Raw genomic sequence first — 25,222 nt, forward strand, 5'->3', positions numbered from 1 at the left:
GTACGGTTTGCATATCCACACCAACTTTCTTAATAACATTTAATAGTTATTTTTCTTTTAAAACACTAGGTATAATTTACCATTCATACTATTTAAACTAGACAAGTTTATATAATCATAAATGTCATTATTTTAAAAAGAACCTGTTTCTGAATGCATTCTGTGACCAATTTTATCTCGTTTTTAAAAAAAAAAAACAGGAAAAATAGCTTATGAGGGAAAATTAGTTTACCCCTATTTTGTGTCCGTGGTTGCATTTTTGCATTTAGAAGCTAAGCAAGGAAGACAGTTGCCAATTCTGTGACATTTCTAGTATAGCAGTTCTTTTTTTTTTTTTTTTTTTTTTTTGAGACAGGGTCTCACTCTGTCACCGAGGCTGGAGTACAGTGGTGCAATCACAGCTCACTGCAGTCTTGAATTCCCAGGCTCCAGCGATCCTCCCACCTCAGCCTCTCAAGTAGCTGGGACTACAAGCATGCACCACTATGCCTGGCTTTTTTTTTTTTTTTTTTTTTGTAGAGACAGGTTGCCCAAACTCATCTTGAACACCTGAGCTCAAGCAATCCACCTGCCTCAGCCTTTCAAAGTGCTAGGATTACACCGTGCCTGGCAATACCATTCTTTTGTGCCAAGAACGATTTGTCAGAATAATACTTTTAAATAAATAAGTACAAATAGAATTATAAAGTAAACCATATATATATTTATTTTGTTTTTTTATTTATTTGGGACAGTCGCTTGTGCTCTGTTTCCCAGGCTGGAATGCAGTGGCATGATCTCTGCTCACTGCAACTTCTGCCTCCTGGGCTCAAGCACTTCTCCTACCTCAGCCTCCCGAGTAGCTGGGATTACAGGCACCTGCCACCACGCCCTGCTAATTTTTTGTATTTTTAGTAGAGTCAGGGGTTCACCATGTTGGCCAGGCTGGTCTTGAACTCCTGGCCTCAAATGATCCACCCATCTTGGCCTCCTAAAGTGCCGGGATTACAGGTTTGAGCCACCGTGCCCAGCCTGTTTTTTTCTTTTTATATCGAAATACATTTATGAAAATATTGAACATATTTGGGCCATAGTAGTAATATATATATGTTTCTTTATTAACACATTAAATAACAAGATCTGTCAGTAGATCTGATGACTATAATACCTTTGAAGAAGGAATGGGCATGAGTGATATTTTTGAGATACTGTAACAATTGTAATGTGTAGGATAATAGCTATAATTTCTACTGGTGACAAAGACACAGGTACTAGTCACACAATTGCTACATTTTAGAGGATAGCAAAAAGTAAAGGTATAACCTTTTTGTCGTTCAAGTTCACAGATCTCTGAATTCTATGAATGTTTTTAGTTGGCTCAGGGACCCCAAGTTAAGAACAGAAATTTATTAGTACTGTTTTAATAAATAGATTTTCATAGAGCTAGTGTTACTCAGACTGGAACATGTAGATGAATTCTCAGGGGTCACTCTGGTTCTAAAAGAACTTTAATTTTGTGTTCATATTTCAGTAACAATTTTTCAAAATTAATACTAGCATAGTTTGGCTCACTTAGATGACCCCTTAGAACTGAATATGGCTATTACTCAGTTTCAGTGCTGGCCTTTGTGTTTGTCTTTTTTTAAATTTTTTTTTTAGAAGGTGTTTCACTCTTCTTGCCTAGGCTGGAGTGCAATGGCACAATCTCAGCTCACCACAACCTCTGCCTCCCGGGTTCAAGCGATTCTCCTGCCTTAGCCTCCCAAGTAGCCGGGATTACAGGCATTCGCCACCATGCCCAGTTAATTTTGTATTTTTAATAGAGATGGGGTTTCTACATGTTGGTCAGGCTGGTCTCGAACTCCCAACCTCAGGTAATCCGCCTGCCTCGGCGTCCCAAAGTGCTGGGATTACATGCGTGAGCCACCGTACCCGGCCTGTGTCTTTATGTATTGTGTAGTAACAAGTTATCATTCAAAATGATAGTATTTTATTTTTAATGCAGCATTTCTCAAACTGGGATTCTCCAGAGTTTTGTGAACATAAACTCATATGATTACTTTTCCCCTTAAAATTAGTTATGATCACTTAAGAATGGGAAACCTTGCTTGAATTCCCCATTCACTGAATGGGGAATTCCTTAGAGTTTGCTTTTAGACAAATATTTTCAGTTAGTAATTGAATTGATTTAAAAATGCTATTAACAGTATACATATACATAACTGTTAGCTTTAGAATTCACTGTCATTCCATCTCTCACAAAACCTTTGGCTATTGAGATCACTGGGAAACAGCCTACAGCTGTCTTATTGTCATCCCCTTCTTATTCACATACTGCCCCCATGTCTGTACCCTAAAAGTACAAATACAGCTCTTTTCTGAGGAGACAGACTTTGACTTTCTGGTCTGAAAAGTTAAGCATATTATTACTTGTTTCATAAGTGTTTTATATGTAGCAACATTACATCTATTCAAATAATAGTTTATTACTATTAAAGTATCTGCAAGGCCGGGCCCAGTGGCTCCTGTCTGTAATCCCAGTGCTTTGGGAGGCTGGGATGAGAGGATCACTTGAGGCCAAGAGTTTGAGACCAGCATGGGCAACATAGCCAGGCCCTGTCTCTTTAAAACATTAAAAGTAAAAAAATTAGCCTGGTGTGGTGGCATGCCACCTGTAGTCCTAGCTACTTGGGAAGCTGCGGCAGGAGGATCACTTGAGTCCAGAAGTTCAAGGCTGCAGTGAGCTATGATTGTGCCACTTCATTCCAGACTGGGTGACAGAGTGAGACCTTATCTCAAAAAATAAAAATAGATCAGGCATGGTGGCTCATGCCTGTAATCCCAGCACTTTGGGAGGCCGAGGCAGGTGGATTACTTGAGGTCAGGAGTTGGAGACCAGCCTGGCCAACACGGTGAAACCCGTCTCTACTAAAAATACAAAAATTAGCTGGGTGTGGTGGTGCACGCCTGTAGTCCCAGCTACTTGGGAGGCTGAGGCAGGGGGATTGCTTGAACCTGGGAGGTGGAGGTTGCAGTGAGCCAAGATCACACCACTGCCCTCCACCCTGGGGAACTAAGTGAGACTCTGTCTCAAAAAAAAGAACAAAAAATAAAAAGACACAAAATAAAGTCTCTGCAATGTTATGCAAAAATGTATGCCAATCATTACTTTTATCTGTCTTTCATGAAATAATAACTATAGGTAAAAATATGAGTTTTTAATGAAGATGATTTGATTCTTATGTAAGCTTTTAACTACCACCTCCTTTAGTAGAAATGTATTCTGACTTTTTTTCCATTTTGAATAATATATTCATTGTTTTCATTAAGGCCACTCCTTTTTGTGGGTCCAACGGGTACAGGAAAATCTGTGTATGTGAAGGATAAGCTAATGAATCACTTGGAAAAGGACCAATACTTTCCTTTTTATATTAACTTATCTGCACGGACCAGTGCCAATCAGGTTCAGGTTAGTTTAAAGACAGAAATGTGGGTCTATCATTAATTTTTTTTGTCTTATTTGCTCAGTGTTTAAAATTGTACATTAAATAAGCAACTGTGTAAATCTATGAATTTAAAACTTTCAAATGTTTGGGGAGTTACAAGTTTTTGGAATTAATGATACAAGTTTCAGAGAACATTTTTACATTAATAGTGGGTTATTGAGCTTTATCACCTGTTTTTTTGTTTTAAGCCTGAGAAGAAACAACAATTGATTTCTTAACGGGTGAAGGGAGTATAAAAGACACCCACACACTCACACACACACAAACACACACATAGGGTGGGGCAGGGGTGAGGAGACCCAGGGAGAGATGAGAGAACTTTGAATTGTTCTCTCAAGACCCTCCTGGATGGTCCTTAGGGGAATTTGCTGCTCCCTGGACTTTTCAAACCATGGGCCTGTGACAGGAAGCACGTGAGTGCATCCTACCCTTTGCCCTCAAATGTGTCAAGGTGAAACTACTTCATGAAACTGTTTCTAATTGCCGTTTTTATAGTCCATTCCCAAATTTATGCCTATCCATTCTCTCCTGGCCTTATTTCTGTCGTTTTAAGTCTATATACTTCACTGAACTTCAAAATCTTACAAATTTAGAACTCCTTTACTGTGGAGCTTTATTTGAATGAAAATAATTTTGGTTTATTTTTCCAGTGGACAAGTGAGTTCCCAAAGCATTAGAACTATAAGAAAGCATCCACATTTATTTTAGCTGTAAAAAGCTGCCAAATATAAAGATTAATGCATTTAAATATTAAGTAAGTTAAAATTAATAGATACATTGTTGAGTACAGATGGACACAAAGAAGGGAACAGAAATCGCGGCCTACTTGAGAGTGGAGCGGGGGAGGAGGGTGAGGATTGAAAAACTGCCTGTTGGGTACTATGCTTATTACCTGACTGATGAAATAATCTGTACACCAAACCTTCGCAACACACAATTACCCGTATAACCTGCATGTATACTCCCTGAATCTAAAATAAAAGTTGGAAAGAAAAATTATTCAGTGAAGAAAAAAATAAAAATTTGTTGGTTATCCAGTGAGGAAAATAATGTAGAAATTTTGGTGACATTTGTAGAAATGTTGTAGAAACATGCATATACTATACAAAGATAATACATAAATATACGTGTGTAATAATTGTGAGTGCATAGGATTTCAACAAATGTTTGAATGATGTTGATTGTGAAGTTTAGTATCACCCTAAATATGAATAAATAAAAATAAACACACACATAATGCTGCTTGGTATGATTTCCCTACAGAAACTTAAACTTTTTTTTTCTGGTGTTAAATATGGTATTTTATGTTAAGTTAATCATTGATAAATTAAGCAAATAGTAATTGTTACTGGTAAAAATCCCATGGATTCTGGCAAAATGGGTTGTTTTACTTGTTGATACTGATTTAACATAAGTATGATAATAAATTCCTAATTCAATTATAGGTAAATATACCACTCTTCCTTTATATTTTAGAACATTATCATGGCTAGATTGGATAAAAGACGCAAAGGAGTCTTTGGACCACCTATGGGAAAGAAGTGTATAATTTTTATAGATGATATGAATATGCCTGCATTGGAGAAGTATGGAGCTCAACCACCTATTGAATTACTACGACAATTTTTTGACTGTGGACATTGGTAATAGCCTTTTCAGATTAGCTTCTTTCATTTAGTAATATGCATTTGAGTTTCATTCATATCTTCTCATGGCTTGATAGCTCATTTCTTTTTAGCACTGAGTAACATTCAGTTGTCTGGTTAACCACAATTAACTAATCCATTAACCTACTGAAGGACATCTTGGTTGCTTCCAAGTTTTCAACAATTATTAATAAAGTTGCTATAAACATTTGTGCATAGGTTTTACATGGACATAAGTTGTCAACTTCTTTGAGTAAATACCAAGGAACACAATTGCTGAACAATATGGTAAGAATACGTTTAGCTTTGTAAGAAACTACCAAACTATCTTCCAAAATAACCATACCATTTTGCATTCCCATCAGGAATGAATGAGAGTTAGTGTTGCTCCACGTCTTCTCTGGCATTTGGTATTGTCAGTGTTCTAGATTTTGGCCATTCTAATGAGTGTGTGGTGGTATTTCATTGTTTTAGTTTGCATTTCTCTGATGACATATGGTAAGAAGCGTCTTTTAACATGTTTATTTGCCCTCTCTGTATCTTACTTGGTGATGTGTCTGTTACGGTCTTTGGCCATTTTTAAATTGGGTTGTTTGCTTTCTTATCATTTAGTTTTAAGAGTTCTTTGTATATTTTGGATAATGGTCCTCTATCAGATGTGTAATTTGCAATTGTTTTCTCCAAGTCGGGCCTGTCTTCTCATTCTCTTGACATTGTCTTTGGCAGAGCAGAAGTTGTTAATTTTAATGAAGTCCAGTTTCTCAACCAATCTGTTGGTGTTGTGTCTGGAAAAAGTCATTGCCATACCCAAGTTCAACTAGGTTTACTCCTTTGCTATCTCCTAGGAGTTTTATAGTATTGCATTTAATATTTAGGCCTGTGATCTATTTTTAGTTAATTGTTGTAAAGGGTGTAAAATTGTGTATAGGTCAATTTTTTGCATGTGTATGTCCAGTTGTTTAACAATATTTGTCTTTTGCTAAAAGACAGGGTTCTTGCTATGTTGTCAAGGCTGTTCTCAAACTTCTAGCTTCAAGCAATCCATCTGCCTCAGCCTCCTAGGTAGCTGGGATTATAGGTATGAGCCACTGTGCCCAGCAACATTCCTTGAAAAGACTATCTTTGCTCCATAATATTGCCTTTGCTCCTTTGTCAAAGATCAGTTGACTATGTTTATTGGGTCTATTTCTGGGCTCTCTATTCTTTTCCATTGACCTATTTGTCTGTTCTGCCAGTACCACATTGTCTTGACTACTGTAGTTTTATAGTAAGCCTTAAAGTTGGGTAGTGTCAGGCCTCTGACTTTGTTCTTCTCTTTCAATAGTGTTGACTAATCTGGGCCTTTGGCCTCTCCATATCAACTTCAGAATCAGTTTCTCAATATCCAAAAATTAACTTGCTGGGATTTAGATTGGGATTGCATTGAATCTACAAGTAAGTTTGGAAGGACTGTCATCTTCATAATATTGTTTTCCTATCCATGAACATGGAATACCTCTTTTTATTTAGTACTTCGATTTAATTCTTCAGGGTTTTACAGTTTTCCTCATATAGATCTTCTATATATTTTGTTAGATATATCCCTAAGTATTTCACTGGGGGTGGGTGCTAATGTAAATGGTGTTGTACTTTTCTTTCTTTCTTTCTTTCTTTTTTTGAGACAGTGTCTCACTCTGTCACCCAGGCTGGAGTGCAGTAGCATGATCTCAGCTCACTGCAATCTCTGCCTCTGGGTTCAAGAGATTCTCCTGCCTCAGCCTCCCAAGTAGTGGGATTACAGGCATATGCCACCATGTCCAACTAATTTTTGTATTTTTAGTAGAGACAGGTTTTCACCATGTTGGCTAGGCTGGTCTCGAACTCCTGACCTCAAGTGATCCACCTTCCTCGGCCTCCCAAAATGCTGGGATTACAGGCATGAGCCACTGTGCCTGGCCCAGGTGTTGTACTTTTAATTTCAAATTCCACTTGTTTATTGCTGGTATATAAAAAGGTGATTGACTTTTACATGGTAACTGTTTACAAGCTTGCTATAATCGCTTATTAGTTCCAGGAGCTTTTTGTAGTTCTTTCAGATTTTCTTCATAGATCATCATGTTATCTGCAAACAAGGACAGTTTCATTTCTTTCTTCCCAGTCTGTATACCTTTTTTTTTCGTCTTATTGCTAGCCCTTAGTATGATGTTGAAAAGAAGTCATGAGAGGGGACATTCTTATCTTGTTCCTGATCTTAGTGGGAAAGCTTGGAGATTCTCACCATTAAGTATGATGTTAGCTCTAGGGTTTTTGTAGATATTCCTTACCAAGTTGAGGAAGTTACCTTTATTCCTAGTTTACTGAGAGATTTTTGGCTTTTTTTGCCTTTATTTGAGACAAAGTCTTGCTCTGTCGCTCAGGCTGGAGTGTAGTGGCATGATCTTGGCTCACTACAACCTCCGCCTCCCAGGTTCAAGTGATTCTTATGCCCTAGCCTCCCAAGTAGCTGGGATTACAGGTACACACCACTACACCCGGCTAATTTTTGTATTTTTAGTAGAGACGGTTTTGCCATGTTGGCCAGGCTGGTCTTGATCTCCTGACCTCAAGTGATCCACCGCCTTGGCCTCCTAAAGTGCTGGGATTACAGGTATGAGCCACCACGCCCGGCCTGGAGGATTATTAATTGGCCTAACTTCCATATTTTTTATCTCAAGGAATAGGAAGGTCTGAGAAGAGGGAGAGAGATGGGGAACAGCCAGTCAGTGGAACAGTCAGAACACACACAATATTTATCAGTTAAGGTTTTCTTCTTATGTAGGTCAATTCATGGTGCTTCAAAACAATTACAATAGTAACATCAAAGATCACAGATCACCCTACCAGATATAAAAAAAATGGAAAAGTTTGAAATATTGCAAGAATTACCAAAATGTGACACAGAGACCAGAAGTAAGCAAATACTGTTGGAAAAATGGTGCCTATAGACCTGCTCAACACAGGTTTCTAAAAACCTTTTTCAGATTGTTAAAAAACACAATATCTGCAAAGCTTAATGAAATGAAGTGAAATAAAATGGGGTATGCCTGTACTTTTCAACTATTAGTTTCAATTATTGAAAATAATTTACAGGTTACATCCTTCAAAGTACCATTCCCCCAAGTCAAGAATTTGTGGGTAGTGCCCAACCTAAGTAACCATAATCAGCACCCTATTTTTCTACCACGTTTTTAACTGTATATTTTCTGCGGCTGCTTGGAACTACCTACCATATCTTTGAGATGGCTTGTATTTGACAGCAATCTCATGGATAACCCTTCCATTCTCCCCACACCAATTTATGGTGATATGGTTAGTTTCTCACATGCAAGATATAGCACCTTTTAATTAGGATTAATAATTCTTCCTTTCCTCCTCTTAAATGTACTTTTCTATTCCTCAGTATGCCATGATTTTTATCTCAAGACAAGGGTAGATGAATTTCAAAGCTAAGTCATATTTTACAGATGCATTTTTGTTATTACTATAGGCCCTAGGAATTCTGCTTTTAGGAGATAACCATTGTTGAGATGATGACTGTGATTATCTCAGAAGATAGTCACTCTCCTGAGTTATGATTATCAGCAGATAATCACTATTCCTCAGTGATTTTTTTCTATATAAGTGTATTTTTATGTGTAAAACAGGCTCTCATTACATGTAATATTTTGTAAATTATTTTACACTTATATATTTATCTCAAATAGCCATATCAGTGCATATTTGTCTACTCATTCATTTTATTGGCTTTAATATTATGTGGATGTCACTGTAATTTACTTAGCTGGTCTTCTATTGATGATTATTAGGGTTGTTACCAAAAACCATATTTTCATACTTTCTAGCATGCTTTTAGTCTAAGGACTGGCTAGATAGACTCCTCCCCCAGCCTCTGTATGTGTATGTCTGTATGTCTGTGTGTGTGCAATAGCTTCAGTATTAGAGACTTGATGGCTTATTGACAATAGCAACCTTTTACTCTGAGTGGTTCTAGCTAAATTGTGTCATTTCATATTTCTTTTTGATTAAAACTTCTTTGAAATTTCATTTTTCCCTAATGGGTTCCTTTCTATAACAAAATGTATGGATCCTATTTAGACATCTTTATCCACTCTGAAGATACAGTTTGAGACGAGAAAAAGAAAATCAGGACATTGCCATAACCAGTTTGAGTATATAATTTAGTGTTCAAACCGTGACATTTCTGGAGTAAAAGGGGAGTGTTATTAATAATTACTTCGGTACAACAAGCACAAGCCAGAATTGTCCTAGGTAAAATGAGATATATGGTCACCTTATCTATAAACAGCTACAAATAGGATTGATCACTCATCCATGCTTCTAGATTTGGAATAAGAAAGGAGAAATGGAGAGTCAAACTGTAAGGAAGAGTAGGAGGAAAGAGAGGGAAAAGTAAGAGGAAGGGTCTTTCCAGATACCCAAAATCTGGGTAACAGAATCAGTCATTGAGGGGAGAAACCAAATTCTGCTTTAAAAAAAAATTCTCTCCTACTCAAAGTGTTATCTGAAGTTATTCCTTTTAGAGAAGCTAAAATCTGATTAAATTTCTTGGGAGATCTATATTTCATCCCATCTTACTGTCTTTATAACAGATAATCTAAATTTTTTGTGTGTGCTTTCTAAGGTACGACCTTAAGGACACAAGTAAAATCACGCTGGTGGACATAGAGCTGATTGCTGCAATGGGCCCTCCAGGTGGTGGAAGAAATCCAGTTACTCCCCGTTGTATTCGACATTTCAACATCTGCAGTATTAATTCTTTTAGTGATGAGACTATGGTCCGAATCTTCTCATCTATTGTAGCATTCTACCTTAGAACTCATGAATTTCCTCCAGAGTACTTTGTAATTGGGAACCAGATAGTCAATGGGACTATGGAGGTCAGTCAATAATGCAATGTAAATGTTTTAGTATTACATATTTCCCTCATTTGGCCCTTATTTTATTTTTTTAATGTTGTTTCCCACTTAGCTATCTGCTTTGGTCTTTGGTGTCAGAGAAACTGTTTAGAAGACCAGAGAATAGGAAGATCATAGGATTTGAAATGAGGGAATCCAACTTGGGTTGAGCCTTGACTGCTATTTCCTAGCTATATGACTTTGAGCAAGTAATTTGACATTCCAGAGGCTGTTTTTTTAATAACTAAAATGGAATAAAACACCTATTTCACAAGGTTGTTATAAGGAAAACATCTAAAACTAGTATCTGCCACATCACAGGTATTTTTCTGTTAGGTTCCTACTCTGGTACTTGTCGTTTCTTCTTTCTATCTTCCCTCCCATTTTTCATGCTTGTCTTAAATAAATTTAAGCAGCTAATGAATACATTACTTTTAGTCAGACCACATAATTTATAAGTAGCAATGAAAAAATAATTATAAAAGAGAAATACAAGGGTAGAAATAGACAACAAGACTCCCCATATGGCCAAAGAACAGTTTTTAACTTATTTCGAATGTGTTATTTGCCTCTGTTCAGAGTCTAAAGCCAGCCTCATCTGAATGGTAAATGGGAAACAATATATTTAAAGGCATGTCAGTCATGATCTTACCAAACTACACTTTCTAGAAGCTTGGTAAAGCAAGTTTCATTTTGTGATCACTGCAACAGGAAGCAGAAAGCTCCCTAGAATCCTTCCATCCATTTCCAAGAACATCAATCTTATCTTCTAAAATTCTCCCCTTGTTTCAGTGGAAAGTGTGTGCTGTTCAAGTAAAGAAACTACTATGAGCAAAGAGATAGTACATTTATTCTGATACAGAAAAGTGTTTCTATTTATAAAACATAATATTTGTATTTCGGGCATGTCCTGGAAAATACAGAGGTGTTGGTCAGGTAGAAGGGGATACAGAAAGCATCCCTACCACCCCCCTACCCCTGGCTTTTTTTTTTCTGTCTTTGAAGCATTGTAGACCTACCATGTGTGGAGGTTGGAGCAGGGAGATGAATCACAGAACACATATGAATAAAAAATGTTGGCTGGACGCACTGACTCACGCCTGTAATCCTAGCACTTTGGGAGGTGAAGGTGGGCGAATCACGAGGTCAAGAGATTGAGACCATCCTGGCCAACATGGTGAAACCCCGTCTCTACTAAAAATACAAAAATTAGCTGGGCGTGGTGGTGTGCACCTGTAGTCCCAGCTACTTGGGAGGCTGAGGCAGGAGAATCACTTGAACCCGGGAGGTGTAGGTTGCAGTGAGCCAAAACCTCACCACTGCACTCCAGCCTGGCGACAGAACGAGACTCCATCTCAAAAAAAAAAAAAAAAAGTTTTTTGGTTTTGCTTTTTTGACTGTATTATAAAAGGCTTAATTCACCTTCCTTCAAAGAGAATAAAATACCTAGGAATCCAACTTACAAGGGACGTGTGAAGGACCTCTTCAAGGAGAACTACAAACCACTGCTCAATGAAATAAAAGAGGATACAAACAAATGGAAGAACATTCCATGCTCATGGGTAGGAAGAATCAATATCGTGAAAATGGCCATACTACCCAAGGTAATTTATAGATTCAATGCCATCCCCATCAAGCTACCAATGACTTTCTTCACAGAATTGGAAAAAACTACTTTGAAGTTCAGAACAGAACAGAGCCCTCAGAAATAACGCCGCATATCTACAACTATCTGATCTTTGACAAACCTGAGAAAAACAAGCAATGGGGAAAGGATTCCCTATTTAATAAATGGTGCTGGGTAAACTGGCTAGCCATATGTAGAAAGCTGAAACTGGATCCCTTCCTTACACCTTATACAAAAATTAATTCAAGATGGATTAAAGACTTAAATGTTAGACCTAAAACCATAAAAACCCTAGAAGAAAACCTAGGCATTACCATTCAGGGCATAGGCATGGGCAAGGACTTCATGTCTAAAACACCAAAAGCAATGGCAACAAAGGCCAAAATTGACAAATGGAATCTAATTAAACTAAAGAGCTTCTGCACAGCAAAAGAAACTACCATCAGAGTGAACAGGCAACCTACAACATGGGAGAAAATTTTTCGCAACCTACTCATCTGACAGAGGGCTAATATCCAGAATCTACAATGAACTCAAACAAATTTACAAGAAAAAAACAACCCCATCAAAAAGTGGGTGAAGGACATGAACAGACACTTCTCAAAAGAAGACATTTATGCAGCCAAAAAACACATGAAAAAATGCTCACCATCACTGGCCATCAGAGAAATGCAAATCAAAACCACAATGAGATACCATCTCACACCAGTTAGAATGGCAATCATTAAAAAGTCAGGAAACAACAGGCGCTGGAGAGGATGTGGAGAAATAGAAACACTTTTACACTGTTGTTGGGACTGTAAACTAGTTCAACCATTGTGGAAGTCAGTGTGGCGATTCCTCAGGGATCTAGAACTAGAAATACCATTTGACCCAGCCATCCCATTACTGAGTATATACCGAAAGGACTATAAATCATGCTGCTGTAAAGACACATGCACATGTATGTTTATTGCGGCACTATTCACAATAGCAAAGACTTGGAACAAACCCAAATGTCCAACAATGATAGACTGGATTAAGAAAATGTGGCACATATATACCATGGAATACTATGCAGCCATAAAAAATGATGAGTTCATGTCCTTTGTAGGGACATGGATGAAATCGGAAATCATCGTTCTCAGTAAACTATTGCAAGAACAAAAAACCAAACACCGCCTCTTCTCACTCATAGGTGGGAATTGAACAATGAGAACACATGGACACAGGAAGGGGAACATCACACTGTGGGGACTGTTGTGGGGTCGAGGGAGGGGGGAGGGATAGCTTTAGGAGATATACCTAATGCTAAATGACGAGTTAATGGGTGCAGCACACCAGCATGGCACATGTATACATATGTAACTAACCTACACATTGTGCACATGTACCCTAAAACTTAAGGTATAATAATAATAAAAAAGAATAAAAAAGAAAAGTCACCAAATCCCACAACTCATTTAAAAAAAAAAAAAAAGAACATTAAACTTCATTTGGTGAATTCAGTACATAGTAAACATATACTTCATTTCCTTATAGCCAATTTAGATATAAGGAAGAAGGTGGGGTGAGGGAATAAGAGATAGAAGGGAAGAGAGAGAACAAGTTGATTTGTTTTGAAGTTGATTGTAGTAACAAGAAAATTATTTCATCTTCCTCTTCATTTGGAATGATTCAGCATGAGTTGTCTGATTTCCCTTTCTCTGAAAAATTTTGTTTTTCACTATTTAACCTCAGATTATTCACCTTTAAATGGCGTAACCATAATAACTGGGAAATTAGAGACAGGTTTCTACTTGGATGGGCTTGGATGGAATCGGATATTAAGTTCCCTCAACTTTATAATGCCTGGTTGAGCGCTATAAGCCAAAATAAACATATATGCCATGCTAGGCTTAGTACTATGCAATTTTCCAAGCCAGTATAATCTTTTTTTTTTCTTTTCTTTTCTTTTTTTTTTTTTTTTTTTTTGAGACAGAGTCTCACTTCATCGCCCAGGCTGGAGTGCAATGACGTGATCTTGGCTCTGCAATGTCTACCTCCACCTCCCGGGTTCAAGCCGTTCTCCTGCCTCAGCCTCCTGAGTAGCTGGGATTACGGGCATGTGCCATGACACCTGGCTAATTTTTGTATTTTTAGTAGAGACAGGGTTTTGCCATGTTGGCCAGACTTGTCTCGAACTCCTGACCTTAGGTGATCTGCCCACCTCAGCCTCCAAAAGTGCTGCGATTACAGATGTGAGCCACCCCGCCCAGCCCAAGCCCATATAATCTGATAGAGTAAATAAAATATTTTGTATAACATTCCATTGGTTACATGACTTTGCTGATTATAAGCATTTTATTTTTGCTTTGTTGCATTTTTCATATTCAGATATATAAACAATCCGTGGAAAATCTTTTACCCACTCCCACAAAATCCCATTATACTTTCAACTTGCGTGATTTTTCACGTGTCATCCGGGGCTGTTTACTCGTTGAAAGAGACGCTGTGGCGAACAAACACATTATGATCCGTCTGTTTGTGCATGAGGTTCTCCGAGTGTTTTACGATCGCCTCATTAATGATGATGATCGAAGATGGCTGTTCCAGTTAACTAAAACTGTTATAAAGGACCATTTTAAAGAATCATTTGACAGTATCTTTTCACATTTGAGGAAACAAAATGCACCAGTGAGTATGGTGATTAAGAACATATTGAGTTAAAGCAGTACCATATATGAATTGTTACAATTAAGTTATATTTTAAAAAATAATTTCTTAATGAACATATTCTTTTAGCATTCCTTGTAAATAGGTGTTTGTTTTGAGAAGATTTATCTTCATAGGAAAGTATGCAACATAGAAGTTATTTAAAGAATAACACCTTATGTGATAGGGAATAAATGATATAATAGATATAAAGTGCTTAACCTGATGACCATCACTTAGTAACTACTCAATAAATGGGAGTCGCCCAGAATGACTTCTCTAGCCTAACAACAACAAAACATATAAATCTTACTTTTCTTTTTATATCCTAAGGATATAATTTCAGGTATTAATTTTATAAGTGCATTATTTACTACCCTAATGTTTAAAAACTTAATTACTTCATAACATGGATGAAACAAAAATTTTGTATGTTTTCTTAAATTTATTTTTGAATGTTTTAAGTTTTATAATTTGTTGATTTCCTTTCTATAGGTAACTGAAGAAGACTTAAGAAATCTCATGTTTGGTGATTATATGAATCCTGACCTTGAAGGAGATGATAGAGTTTATACTGAAATTCCAAATATTCATCATTTTAGTGATGTTGTGGACCAGTGCTTAGATGAGTATAATCAAACACACAAAACAAGAATGAATCTTGTCATTTTTAGGTACCTATATATGGTGTTGATGCTTGAAATTGCTATCTGTAAAATGTTATTATGAAATGTTTAAAATGTACCAAAAGGTGTAAAGAAAAATACAGTGAATGACTTTGTACCCATTATCCAGCATAAGACATAAATAGTAATTTATTTGAAATTCCCTGTTATAGCCACCCTCTCTCACTGCATCCTGTGTCATACGAGTAGTAGTGAAAAGAAACTTGTGTTTCTTTTTCTTTTTCTTTTTTTTGAGACTGAGTCTTGCTCTGTTGCCCACGTTGGAGTGCAGTGGCACTATCTCAGCTCACTGCAACCTCTGCCTCCTGGGTTCAAGCCATTCTCCCGCCTCAGCCTCCCAGGTAGCTGAGCCCGGGTAATTTTTTTTTGTATTTTTGGTAGAGATGGGGTTTCACCATACTGGCCAGGCTTGTCTCGAACTCCTGACCTCAAGTGATCTGCCCGCCTTGGCCTCCCAAATTGCTGGGATTACAGATGTGAGCCACCACACCTGGCCGAAACTTGTGTTTCTTAGAACTTTTACTATACATGTGTGTATTCGTAAACATATATCTAGTCTTATTTTACATATTTTAAAACTGCATATAAATGGTATAATACTGGATATAATCTTCCACTAGTTGGTTTATTCCATATTGTGAGAGTCACAGAAAAATGAATATTTACCACTATATTGCATTCTATTGTATAATTGTACCACAATGCAGTCATTCTTCTGAGACAAATTTCAGGTGACTTCTAGTTTTTGCTATTATAAAAAAGGCTTTGAAAATTCACATCTGTGTCTCCTTGGGTACATGTGTGAGAATTTCTCTAGGCTATTATCCTATAAGTGGGATTATCATGTCATAGTATATAAGCATCTTCAACTTTACTAAATTTTGCCAAAACATCTTTTAAAGTGATTATTATTTTTGAGAGCTTCCATTGTTCTTCACCTTTGCTGATGCTTAGGATTGACAGATACTGTAAGTTTTTCTAGTCTAAGGAGAGCGAAATGGTATCTCATTATCATTTTAATTTTAATTAACCTAATTACCAGTGAAGCTAAGTGCCTTTTCTGAATGTGTTATTTTATAGGTAATGATCTTTTCTCACATAGAAATCTTGAGACTGAAGAAACATATTTAATAAAAGTGATAATATACTGCCAGTATTAGCAGTTAATATTTCATTTTATTTGTATAACTTGTATATCAAATTTCCTGAATTTGAACTTTTAATTAGTTTTCCCCTACATCAAATGATCCAGTTGTAACTGCTTTTGAAAAATCACCCTTTTTGATAGTAAACTCTTTAAAATTGGGATAGTAACATATGGGACAGCAAAGTCACATTCTTCTAAAGAAGTAAAACAATAGTTACATGTAAATATACATTTACATTTATATTGTAATGCATTAATAAAATTTTTCTTTTGTGATAGGTATGTTTTGGAACATTTATCAAGAATATGTCGAGTTCTAAAGCAGTCTGGTGGAAATGCTTTGCTTGTCGGTCTTGGAGGAAGTGGTCGTCAATCTTTAACTCGTCTGGCTACATCCATGGCAAAAATGCATATTTTCCAACCAGAAATTTCTAAGAGCTATGGTATGAATGAATGGAGAGAGGATATGAAGGTAAAATTATGAAGAAGCCTAGTATCTAAAATGAAAACAGTGCATTATTTTACTTGTAAAGAGAGAACCAGCCTGTGTAGCTGTGTACTGAACTCCAGTGATGATGATGATGATAATACTGTCCATAGAGCATCTACTGTGTGTGCTGAGTTCTGTCTTGAGTGCTTTACCTAGCTTTTACCGCTTTTACCTACATGATCTCATTCTATAGGTACAGCAATGCAATGTAGCAGGTGGGTTGTCTCTGTGTTTTACCAAAGCTGAGTGACATGTGACACACAACAGAGCAAGGCTTTCTAACTCAAGTCTTATCCACTACACTATTAGCATGACTGCTGCTTTAAAAAAAAATTGATGTATAATATTTGTACATATTTATGAGGTACATGTGATATTTTGATACATGCATAAAATGAATAACTATGGAGTCAGCACATTTAGGATATCTATCATGTAGAACATCAATCTTTTTGTGTTGGGAACATTGCAAATCTTCTATCTTGAAATATGCAATACATTGTTAAATATAGTTGTGCTATTGTACTATTGAACACTGGAACTTCTTCTAACTGCATGTTCGTACACATTGACCTGCTTCTCTATATCCTCCCCTGTCTGCCTCTCCTTTCTGGCCTCTGATAACTGTCTTTCTACTCTCTACCTCCATGAGGTCAACTTTTTTGGCTCCTACATATAAGTGAGAACATGTGATGTTTATCTTTCTGTACCTGGCTTGTGCCACTGACTATATATTTATTCCAGTTCAGAGAGGACTTATTTCAGATAAATAAATGGTTTCTAGCAGATTTAACCATGAACCTGATGATGATGATGATGGCACTAATGTTGTCTTAGTAATAGTTTCTTTAGAAACTAAAGAATCTTAATAGTTTCTTTAGAGCTTTGTTGCTGTCCCGGTAACCAACAGGATAGTGGAGTGCATACTTGGGGCTTCATCCTTATATGCCTAGGGGTCTGTAGCCCCAACAGAGAGATGATACAAAGTGAAAAAAAAAAGTAGGGAGAAATTGCTGGACTTCTTTCACAAACAATTTCTACAACCTAAAAGTTAGCATAGAGAAATGGATTTTTCTTTGCTACTTCTAGGCGGAAATGGTAGAATCCGAGCTCATACCAAAGAAATCTATCTACATAGACATGAAAGGAAAATTACACTTACATTGCTTCTTTTTCTGCCTACACTTTAGAGGAAAACTTTTGATGCATTGTCCACCAAATTAACTACAAATTTAGAAATCAGCATACTTCATGTACTACTTCATAGTAGTAAGAACATGGACTTCGAAATTAGACAGATACAGTATTAGTTCCTGCTTTGCATGATTTGTTAGCTATGTTATTTTTAGCATATTACTAAATCGACCGGTGCTTTAGTTTTTAGGGACTTATCCATTTCTCCTAGGTTATCCAATTTGTTGGCATACAATTGTTCATATCATTCTCCTATAATTCTTTGTATTTCTGTGGCATTGGTTGTGCTACCAGAGTGTGCTACTATTTTCATTTCTGATTTTTGTTGAGTCTTCTCTCTGTCTTTTTTTTTTTTTTTGTATTGATCTTCTATTCTCTATTTCATTCATCTCCACTCTAATCTTTATTATTTCCTTCCTAGCTTCCCTGCTAGCTTTGGGTTTGGTTTATTCTTCTTTTTCTAGTTCCTTGAGGTGTCTAGTTAGGTTGTTGATTTTATATCTTTCTTCTTCTTCTTTTTTTTTTTTTTTTTTTTTTTGAGATGGAGTCTCGCTCTGTCACCCAGGCTGGAGTGCAGTGGTGCAATCTCTGCTCACTGCAACCTTCGCCTCCCAGGTTCAAGCGATTCTCCTGTCTCAGCCTCCCAGGTACCTGGGATTACAGGTGCACACTGCCATGCCCGGATAATTTTTTTTTTTTTTTGTATTTCGGTAGAGATGGGTTTCACTTTGTTGCCCAGGCTGGTCTCTAATTCCTGAGCTGAGGCAATCCACCTGCCTCAACCTCCCAAAGTGCTAAGATTACAGATGTCAGCCACTGCATCTGGCCTCTTCTTTTTAAATATATGTGTTTACAGCTACAAACTTCCCTCTTAGCACAACTTTTGCTGCATCCCTCAAGTTTTGGTTTGTTTGTTTTTGTTTTCATTTTCTCAAGATATTTTCTAATTTCCCTTGTGATTTCTTCTTTGACTTACTGGTTAACAATTAAATTAACAGTTTAATTTTCATATAGTGTGATTTTTTAAATTTTTCCTTCTGGTATTGATTTCTAGTTTTGTTCCATTGTGATCAGGAAAGATACTTTCTATGATTTCAGTCTTTTAAAATTTGTTAAGACTTGTTTTGTAGCCTAATGTGTTCTATCCTAGAGAAAGTTTCATGTGCACTTGAGAATAATATATGTTTTGCTGTTGCTGGATGGAGTGTTTGGTAAATATCTGTTAGATCCAGTTGGTCTACAATGTTCAAGTTCTCTATTTCCTTATTGATCTTCTGTCAGGTGTTCTATCCATTATTGAAAGTGGGGTATTCAAGTCTCTTACTATTATGGTAGTCCCCCCTTACTTGTGGCTTTTCTTATTGCAGTTTTAGTTACCCACAGTCAACTGTGGTCCAAAAATAGATAAGTACAATACAATAAGATATTTTGAGAGTGAAAGGGACCACATTCACATAACTTTTATTACAGTATATTGTTACGATTGTTCTCTTTATTATTTGTTGTTAATGTCTTGCTGTTAATTTATAAATTAAACTAATCATAGGTATGTATGGAAAAAAATAGCACACGTAGGATTCAGTACTATCTGTTGTTTCAGGCATCCACTGGGGGTCTTGGAATGTATCCCCTGTGGATAAGGGGGAACTACTGTATTGTGTTGCTGTACAATTCTTCTTTCAATTCTGTCAAAGTTTGCTTCATATATTTAGGATATCTGTGGTTTGGTGCATAAATATTTATACAGTTGACCCTTAAACAACACCAACCCCCAACACAGATGAAAATCCACATAAAATTTTTTTTTTGAGATAGAGTCTCGCTCTGCCCAGGCTGGAGTGTAGTGGCACGATATCAGCTCACCACAACCTCCACCTCCCGAGATCAAGCGATTCTCATGCCTCAGCCTCCTGAGTAGCTGGGATTACAGGGGCACACCACCATGCTTAGCTAATTTTTTTATTTTTTGTAGAGATGGGGTTTCACCATTTGGCCAGTCTGATCTTGAACCCCTGAGCTCAAGCAATCCTCCTGCCTTGGCCTCCCAGAGTGCTGGGAATACAGGCTTGAGCCACTGTGCTTAGCCCACATATAACTTTTGACTCCCCCAAAACATAACTACTAATAGCCTAGTGTTGACCAGAAGCCTTACTGATAACATAAACATTTGATTAACATGTATTTTGTATGTTATATGTATTAGACTGTATTCTTATAATAAAGTAAGCCAGATAAAAGAAAATGTTACTTAAAAAATCCTAAGGAAGAAACATATATTGACTATTCATTAAGTGGAAGTGGATCATCACAAAGGTCTTCATCCTCACGATCTTCACGTTGGATAGGCTGAGGATGAAGAGGAAGAAGGCGAGTGGGTTGGTCTTGTTATCTCAGGGGTGGCAGAAGCAGAGGAAAATCTACATATAAGTGAACTCACATAGTTCAAACCTGTGTTGTTCAGTGGTCAACTATAATTGTTATATCTTCCTGGTAAATTGACCCTTTTATCATTGTGTAACATCCTTTCTTGTGGTTGTTTTTGACTTAAAGTCTATTTTTGTCTGATGTTAGTATAGCTATCCCTGCTCTCTTTTAGTTACCATTTGGTTGGTATGTCTTTTTCCATTCTTTCGCCTACATATTTCCTTGGATCTAAAATGAATCTCTTGTAGGCAGCATATTAATGGACCTTTTTTTTTAATCCATTTGGCCACTCTATGTCTTTTGATTGAGGAATTTAATCCATTAAATTTAATGTAATTACTGATAGGGAAGGATTTATTATTGCCATTTTGATATTTGTTTTCTGTGTGTCCTGTAGCTTCTTTTTTTCCTCATTTCTTCTTTTATTGCCATGTTTTATGTTGTGATGATTTTTATTTGTAGGGGCATTCTTTATTCCCTTCTCATTTCCTTTTGTTTATATTCTACATTTTCTTTGTAGTTACCATTACTATTACATAAAACAACCTAAAGTTATAGCAAATTATTTAAAACTGCTAACAACTTAACTTCAGTTGCATACAAAAATGCTACTCCTTTATAACTCCACCCCTCCCCCATTTTTTGTTCTGGATGTCACAAATTGTATTTTTATATATTATGTGCTAATTAACATACATTTATAAGGCATGTTTTTATTTTTTAGAATTAAAAGTAGATTTATGCACCAAAATTACAATAATACAGGATTCTCTATTTGTCCACATGTTTACTTTGACTGGAGAACTTTATACTTTTGTATGGCTTCATGTTACATTCTAGGTTCTTTTGTTTCAACTTGAAGGACTCCCTTTAGCATATCTTGTTGGGCAGATATAGTAGTAAGGATTTCTTCAGTGTTTGTTCCTCTGGAAAGGTTTTAATTTCACTTTCATTTTTGTAGGGCAGCTCTACCAGATACATTGTCCTTGGTTGACAGGTTTTTATCTTTCTGCAATTAGAATATGTCACCTTACTTCCTTCTGGTCTGTAAAATTTCTGCTGAGAAATTCACTGCTAATCTTAAGGTAGTTCCCTTGTAGATAACAAGTTGCTTTTCTCTGGCTGCTTTCAGGATTTTCTCTTTGTATCTGACTTTTGACAGATTATATTGTTTCTTAAATGTGGATTTCTTTGACTTCATCATAGTTGGAATTCATTGATCTTCCATAAAATGAATTTTTATATCTACTTCTTTCCTCAGATTTGAGAAAGTTTCAGCCATTATTTCTTAAAAAAGCTCTCTGTCCTCTCTTCCTGTCTCTCTTATTCTGGGATTTCCATAATGCATATATTGGTCCACTTGATGGTGTACCATAAATCCCTTAGGCTTGCTCCACCTTCCTTTATTGTTTTTGTTTTGTTTTTGCTCCATTAACCCGGTGATTTCCAATGACTTGTTTTCAAGTTGGTTGACTTTTGATTCTGCCCAATCAAGTCTAATGTTGAACCCCTCTAGATAATTTTTTAGTTCAGTTTTATGTTTCGGGTCCAGAATTTCTATTTATATTTTATAGTTTCTATATCTTTGTTAATTCTCATTTTGTTCATGCATTGTTTTCCTGATTTAGCTCTGGGTTCGTTTCAGCTCATTGAGCATCTTTAAGGTAGTTATTTTAAATTTTTTGCTAGTCAGTTCATAGATCTGCATTTCCTTATGGTTGGTTTCTGGAGCTTTATTTTGTTTCTTTGATTGGGCCAAGTTTCCTTAGTTCTTTGCATCCCTTGTGATCTTTTTGAGAGCTGACCATTTGAAATACAGCCACCCTTCCCAACCATTATGACTGGCCTCATGCAGGGAAGATCTTCACCAATCAACCTAGCTAGAGGTTCTGGGACCTTTCAGACATTTTCTGGGGACGCGTCTTCTTTGAGGTTGTATGTGTGCTTTTATTGTTGCATGTATGAGTGCTTTTGACTGTCTTAATTTCCTGTTTCTTCTCAGGAGCTTTCAGTTGCTGATTCCGTTGTATTCCTCTGCCCTTGATCTCTTGCTCTCCCTGGTGCCTGCCTGTAGAACTGCAGCTTCTGCTGCTGTAACCCACCAGGGAACTCACCTATGTTTCAGTGGCCTCCAACCTGGTGTCCAAAATTGGCCATTGTTCCTTTTAGCACCTGAGGGCAGGTGAAACAGCCCCCACACAAGCCAATATTTTGGGCTCAAGTTCAACTATATTTCTTCTGTCCTGAGGAAGGAGCCATGATTTGGATGGTATTCTCTAGATCTCCCCACACTATGCCCAGTTGAGGGAGGGGCTAGAATGAGAAAAATATGAGGTACTGTCTTACCCTTTTGGGAATAGTCCCTTCTCTTGTTCATGGTCTTCTCTGGGTGCTGCAGCCACTTAACTAGTTTCTAAAGTTCTCACAAAGGTAATTGTGTTCTGTATATTGCTAATACGTGTCTTCAGGGGAGAACAAGGGTCTAGAGCTTCCTAGCCCATTATCTTGCTGATGGTCACTTTCTAGATTTTTCATTTGTAAAATTTGGGTAATACCACCTATTTCAAAGATTATTGTGATATTAAATAATTTATATTATATATATAATTTTTATATATAATATATATTATATATAATTTAATTTATATATTATATATAATTTAATTTATATATAATATATAATTTATATATAATATATTTCATTTATATATAATATATATAATTTATATATAATATATTTAATTTATATATAATATATATAATTTATATATTATATATAATTCTATATAATTTATATATAATTTATATAATTTATATATAATTTATATAATTTATATAAATTATATATAATTTATATATAATTTATATAAATTATATATAATTTATATATAATTTATATAATTTATATATTATATATTATATATAATTTATATATATTATATATTATATATATAATTTATATATATTATATATTATATATAATTTATATATATTATATATTACATATAATTTATATAATTTATCTATATTATATATAATTTATATATAATTTATCTATATTATATAATTTATATATAATTTATCTATATTATATAATTTATATATAATTTATCTATATTATATAATTTATATATAATTTATCTATATTATATAATTTATATATAATTTATCTATATTATATAATTTATATATAATTTATCTATATTATATAATTTATATATAATTTATCTATATTATATAATTTATATATAATTTATCTATATTATATAATTTAATTAAGTTATATTACATAATTTATATTTAATTAAATAATTAATTTAATTTAATCTAATTAATTTAATTAAATAATTAATTTAATTTAATCTAATTAATTTAATTAAATAATTAATTTAATTTAATCTAGTTAATTTAATTTAATTTAATAATTATATTATTTAATTTTTAATAATTAAATATTTAAATAATTAAATAATTTTATATTATTTAATTTAATAATTAAATATATAAATAATTTATATATATTTAATTTAATTATATATTATATATAATTTATATTATATATATAAATTGTATATAATATAAATTATATATGATATAAGTTGTATATAATATATAAATTATATATGATATAAATTGTATATAATATATAAATTATATATAATATAAATTGTATATAATATATAAATTATGTATAATATAAATTATATATAATATAAATTACATATAATATATAAATTATATATAATATAAATTGTATATAATAATTTATATACAATTTATATTATATATATATTTATAATTATATATAATTTATATATAATTATAATTATATATAATTTATATATAATTATAATTATATATAATTTATATATAATTATAATTATATATAAATTATATCCTTACATACATTATATAATTTATATATTATATAAATTATATATATTATATAAATTATATATAATTTATATTTTATATTTAATTATAATTATAAAAAATATAATTATAATTATATATTTTATAATTATATTATTATATTATATATATTATATAATATATAAATTATATATAATTTATATTATATATAAATTATATATAATTTATATTATATATAATTTATATTATATATAAATTATATAATGTATGTAAGGATTTTAATAATATTCCTGACATATAATTAATATCTATTTTTTTGAGATGGAGTCTCACTATGTCACCCAGGCTGGAGTGCAGTGGCATGATCTCCACTCACTGCAACCTCCACCTGCCGAGTTCAAGTGATTCTACTGCGTCAACCTCCCTATTAGCTGGAATTATAGGTGCCTGTCATCATCCCTGGCTAATTTTTTTTTCCTGTATTTTTACTAGATTTCACCACGTTGGCCAGGTTGGTCTTGGATCACCTGAGGTCAGAGGTCTGAGACCAGCCTGGCCAACATGATGGAACTCTGTCTCTACTAAAAATACAAAAATTAGCCAAGTGTGGTAGAACAGACCTGTAATCGCAGCTACTCAGGAGCCTGAGGCAGGAGAATCACTTGTAGTGGAATGCACCTGTAATCTCAGATACTTGGGAGGCTGAGGCAGGAGAATCACTTGTAGTGGAATGCACCTGTAATCTCAGATACTTGGGAGGCTGAGGCAGGAGAATCACTTGTAGTGGAATGCACCTGTAATCTCAGATACTTGGGAGGCTGAGGCAGGAGAATCGCTAGAACCTGGGAGGCAGAAGTTGCAGTGAGCCAAGATCATGCCACTGTACTCCAGTCCAGTCAACAAAGCAAGACTCTGTCTCAAAAAACAAAAAAAAATCACGATGCTCGTGACAATAAGTTAAATATGTTTGTTTATATTGTATTGTAAATTTTATTTTAAATTAAAATTTTTATGGTTCTCTTTTTTTTTTTTTTTTTTTTTTT

At 34.8% G+C, this 25,222-nt stretch overlaps 1 protein-coding gene across 10 annotated transcripts in view; it reads left to right on the plus strand.

Annotated features, from left to right (window-relative positions):
- DNAH12 (dynein axonemal heavy chain 12) overlaps positions 1–25,222 on the plus strand; it is a 269,970-nt gene that overhangs the window by 138,584 nt on the left and 106,164 nt on the right. For 7 of the 10 annotated variants that reach the window (XR_010139196.1, XM_054551999.2, XM_054552001.2 and 4 more), the window contains 6 exons: positions 3,310–3,448; positions 4,962–5,128; positions 9,792–10,047; positions 14,048–14,347; positions 14,861–15,039; positions 16,478–16,670. Coding sequence is in view for 8 of the 10 variants with exons in the window: in XM_054551999.2 (XP_054407974.1) it covers positions 3,310–3,448; positions 4,962–5,128; positions 9,792–10,047; positions 14,048–14,347; positions 14,861–15,039; positions 16,478–16,670 (1,234 nt within the window). In the remaining 2 variants the exon portion in view is untranslated. Of the gene's footprint in view, positions 1–3,309; positions 3,449–4,961; positions 5,129–9,791; positions 10,048–14,047; positions 14,348–14,860; positions 15,040–16,477; positions 16,671–25,222 lie in introns of those variants that run through there. The other 3 variants (XM_054552006.2, XM_054552007.2, XR_008523741.2) reach the window with 3 other exon arrangements.

The sequence above is a fragment of the Pongo abelii genome, chromosome 2 (genome assembly GCF_028885655.2).
Source record: "Pongo abelii isolate AG06213 chromosome 2, NHGRI_mPonAbe1-v2.0_pri, whole genome shotgun sequence".
NCBI classification, from domain to species: domain Eukaryota; kingdom Metazoa; phylum Chordata; class Mammalia; order Primates; family Hominidae; genus Pongo; species Pongo abelii.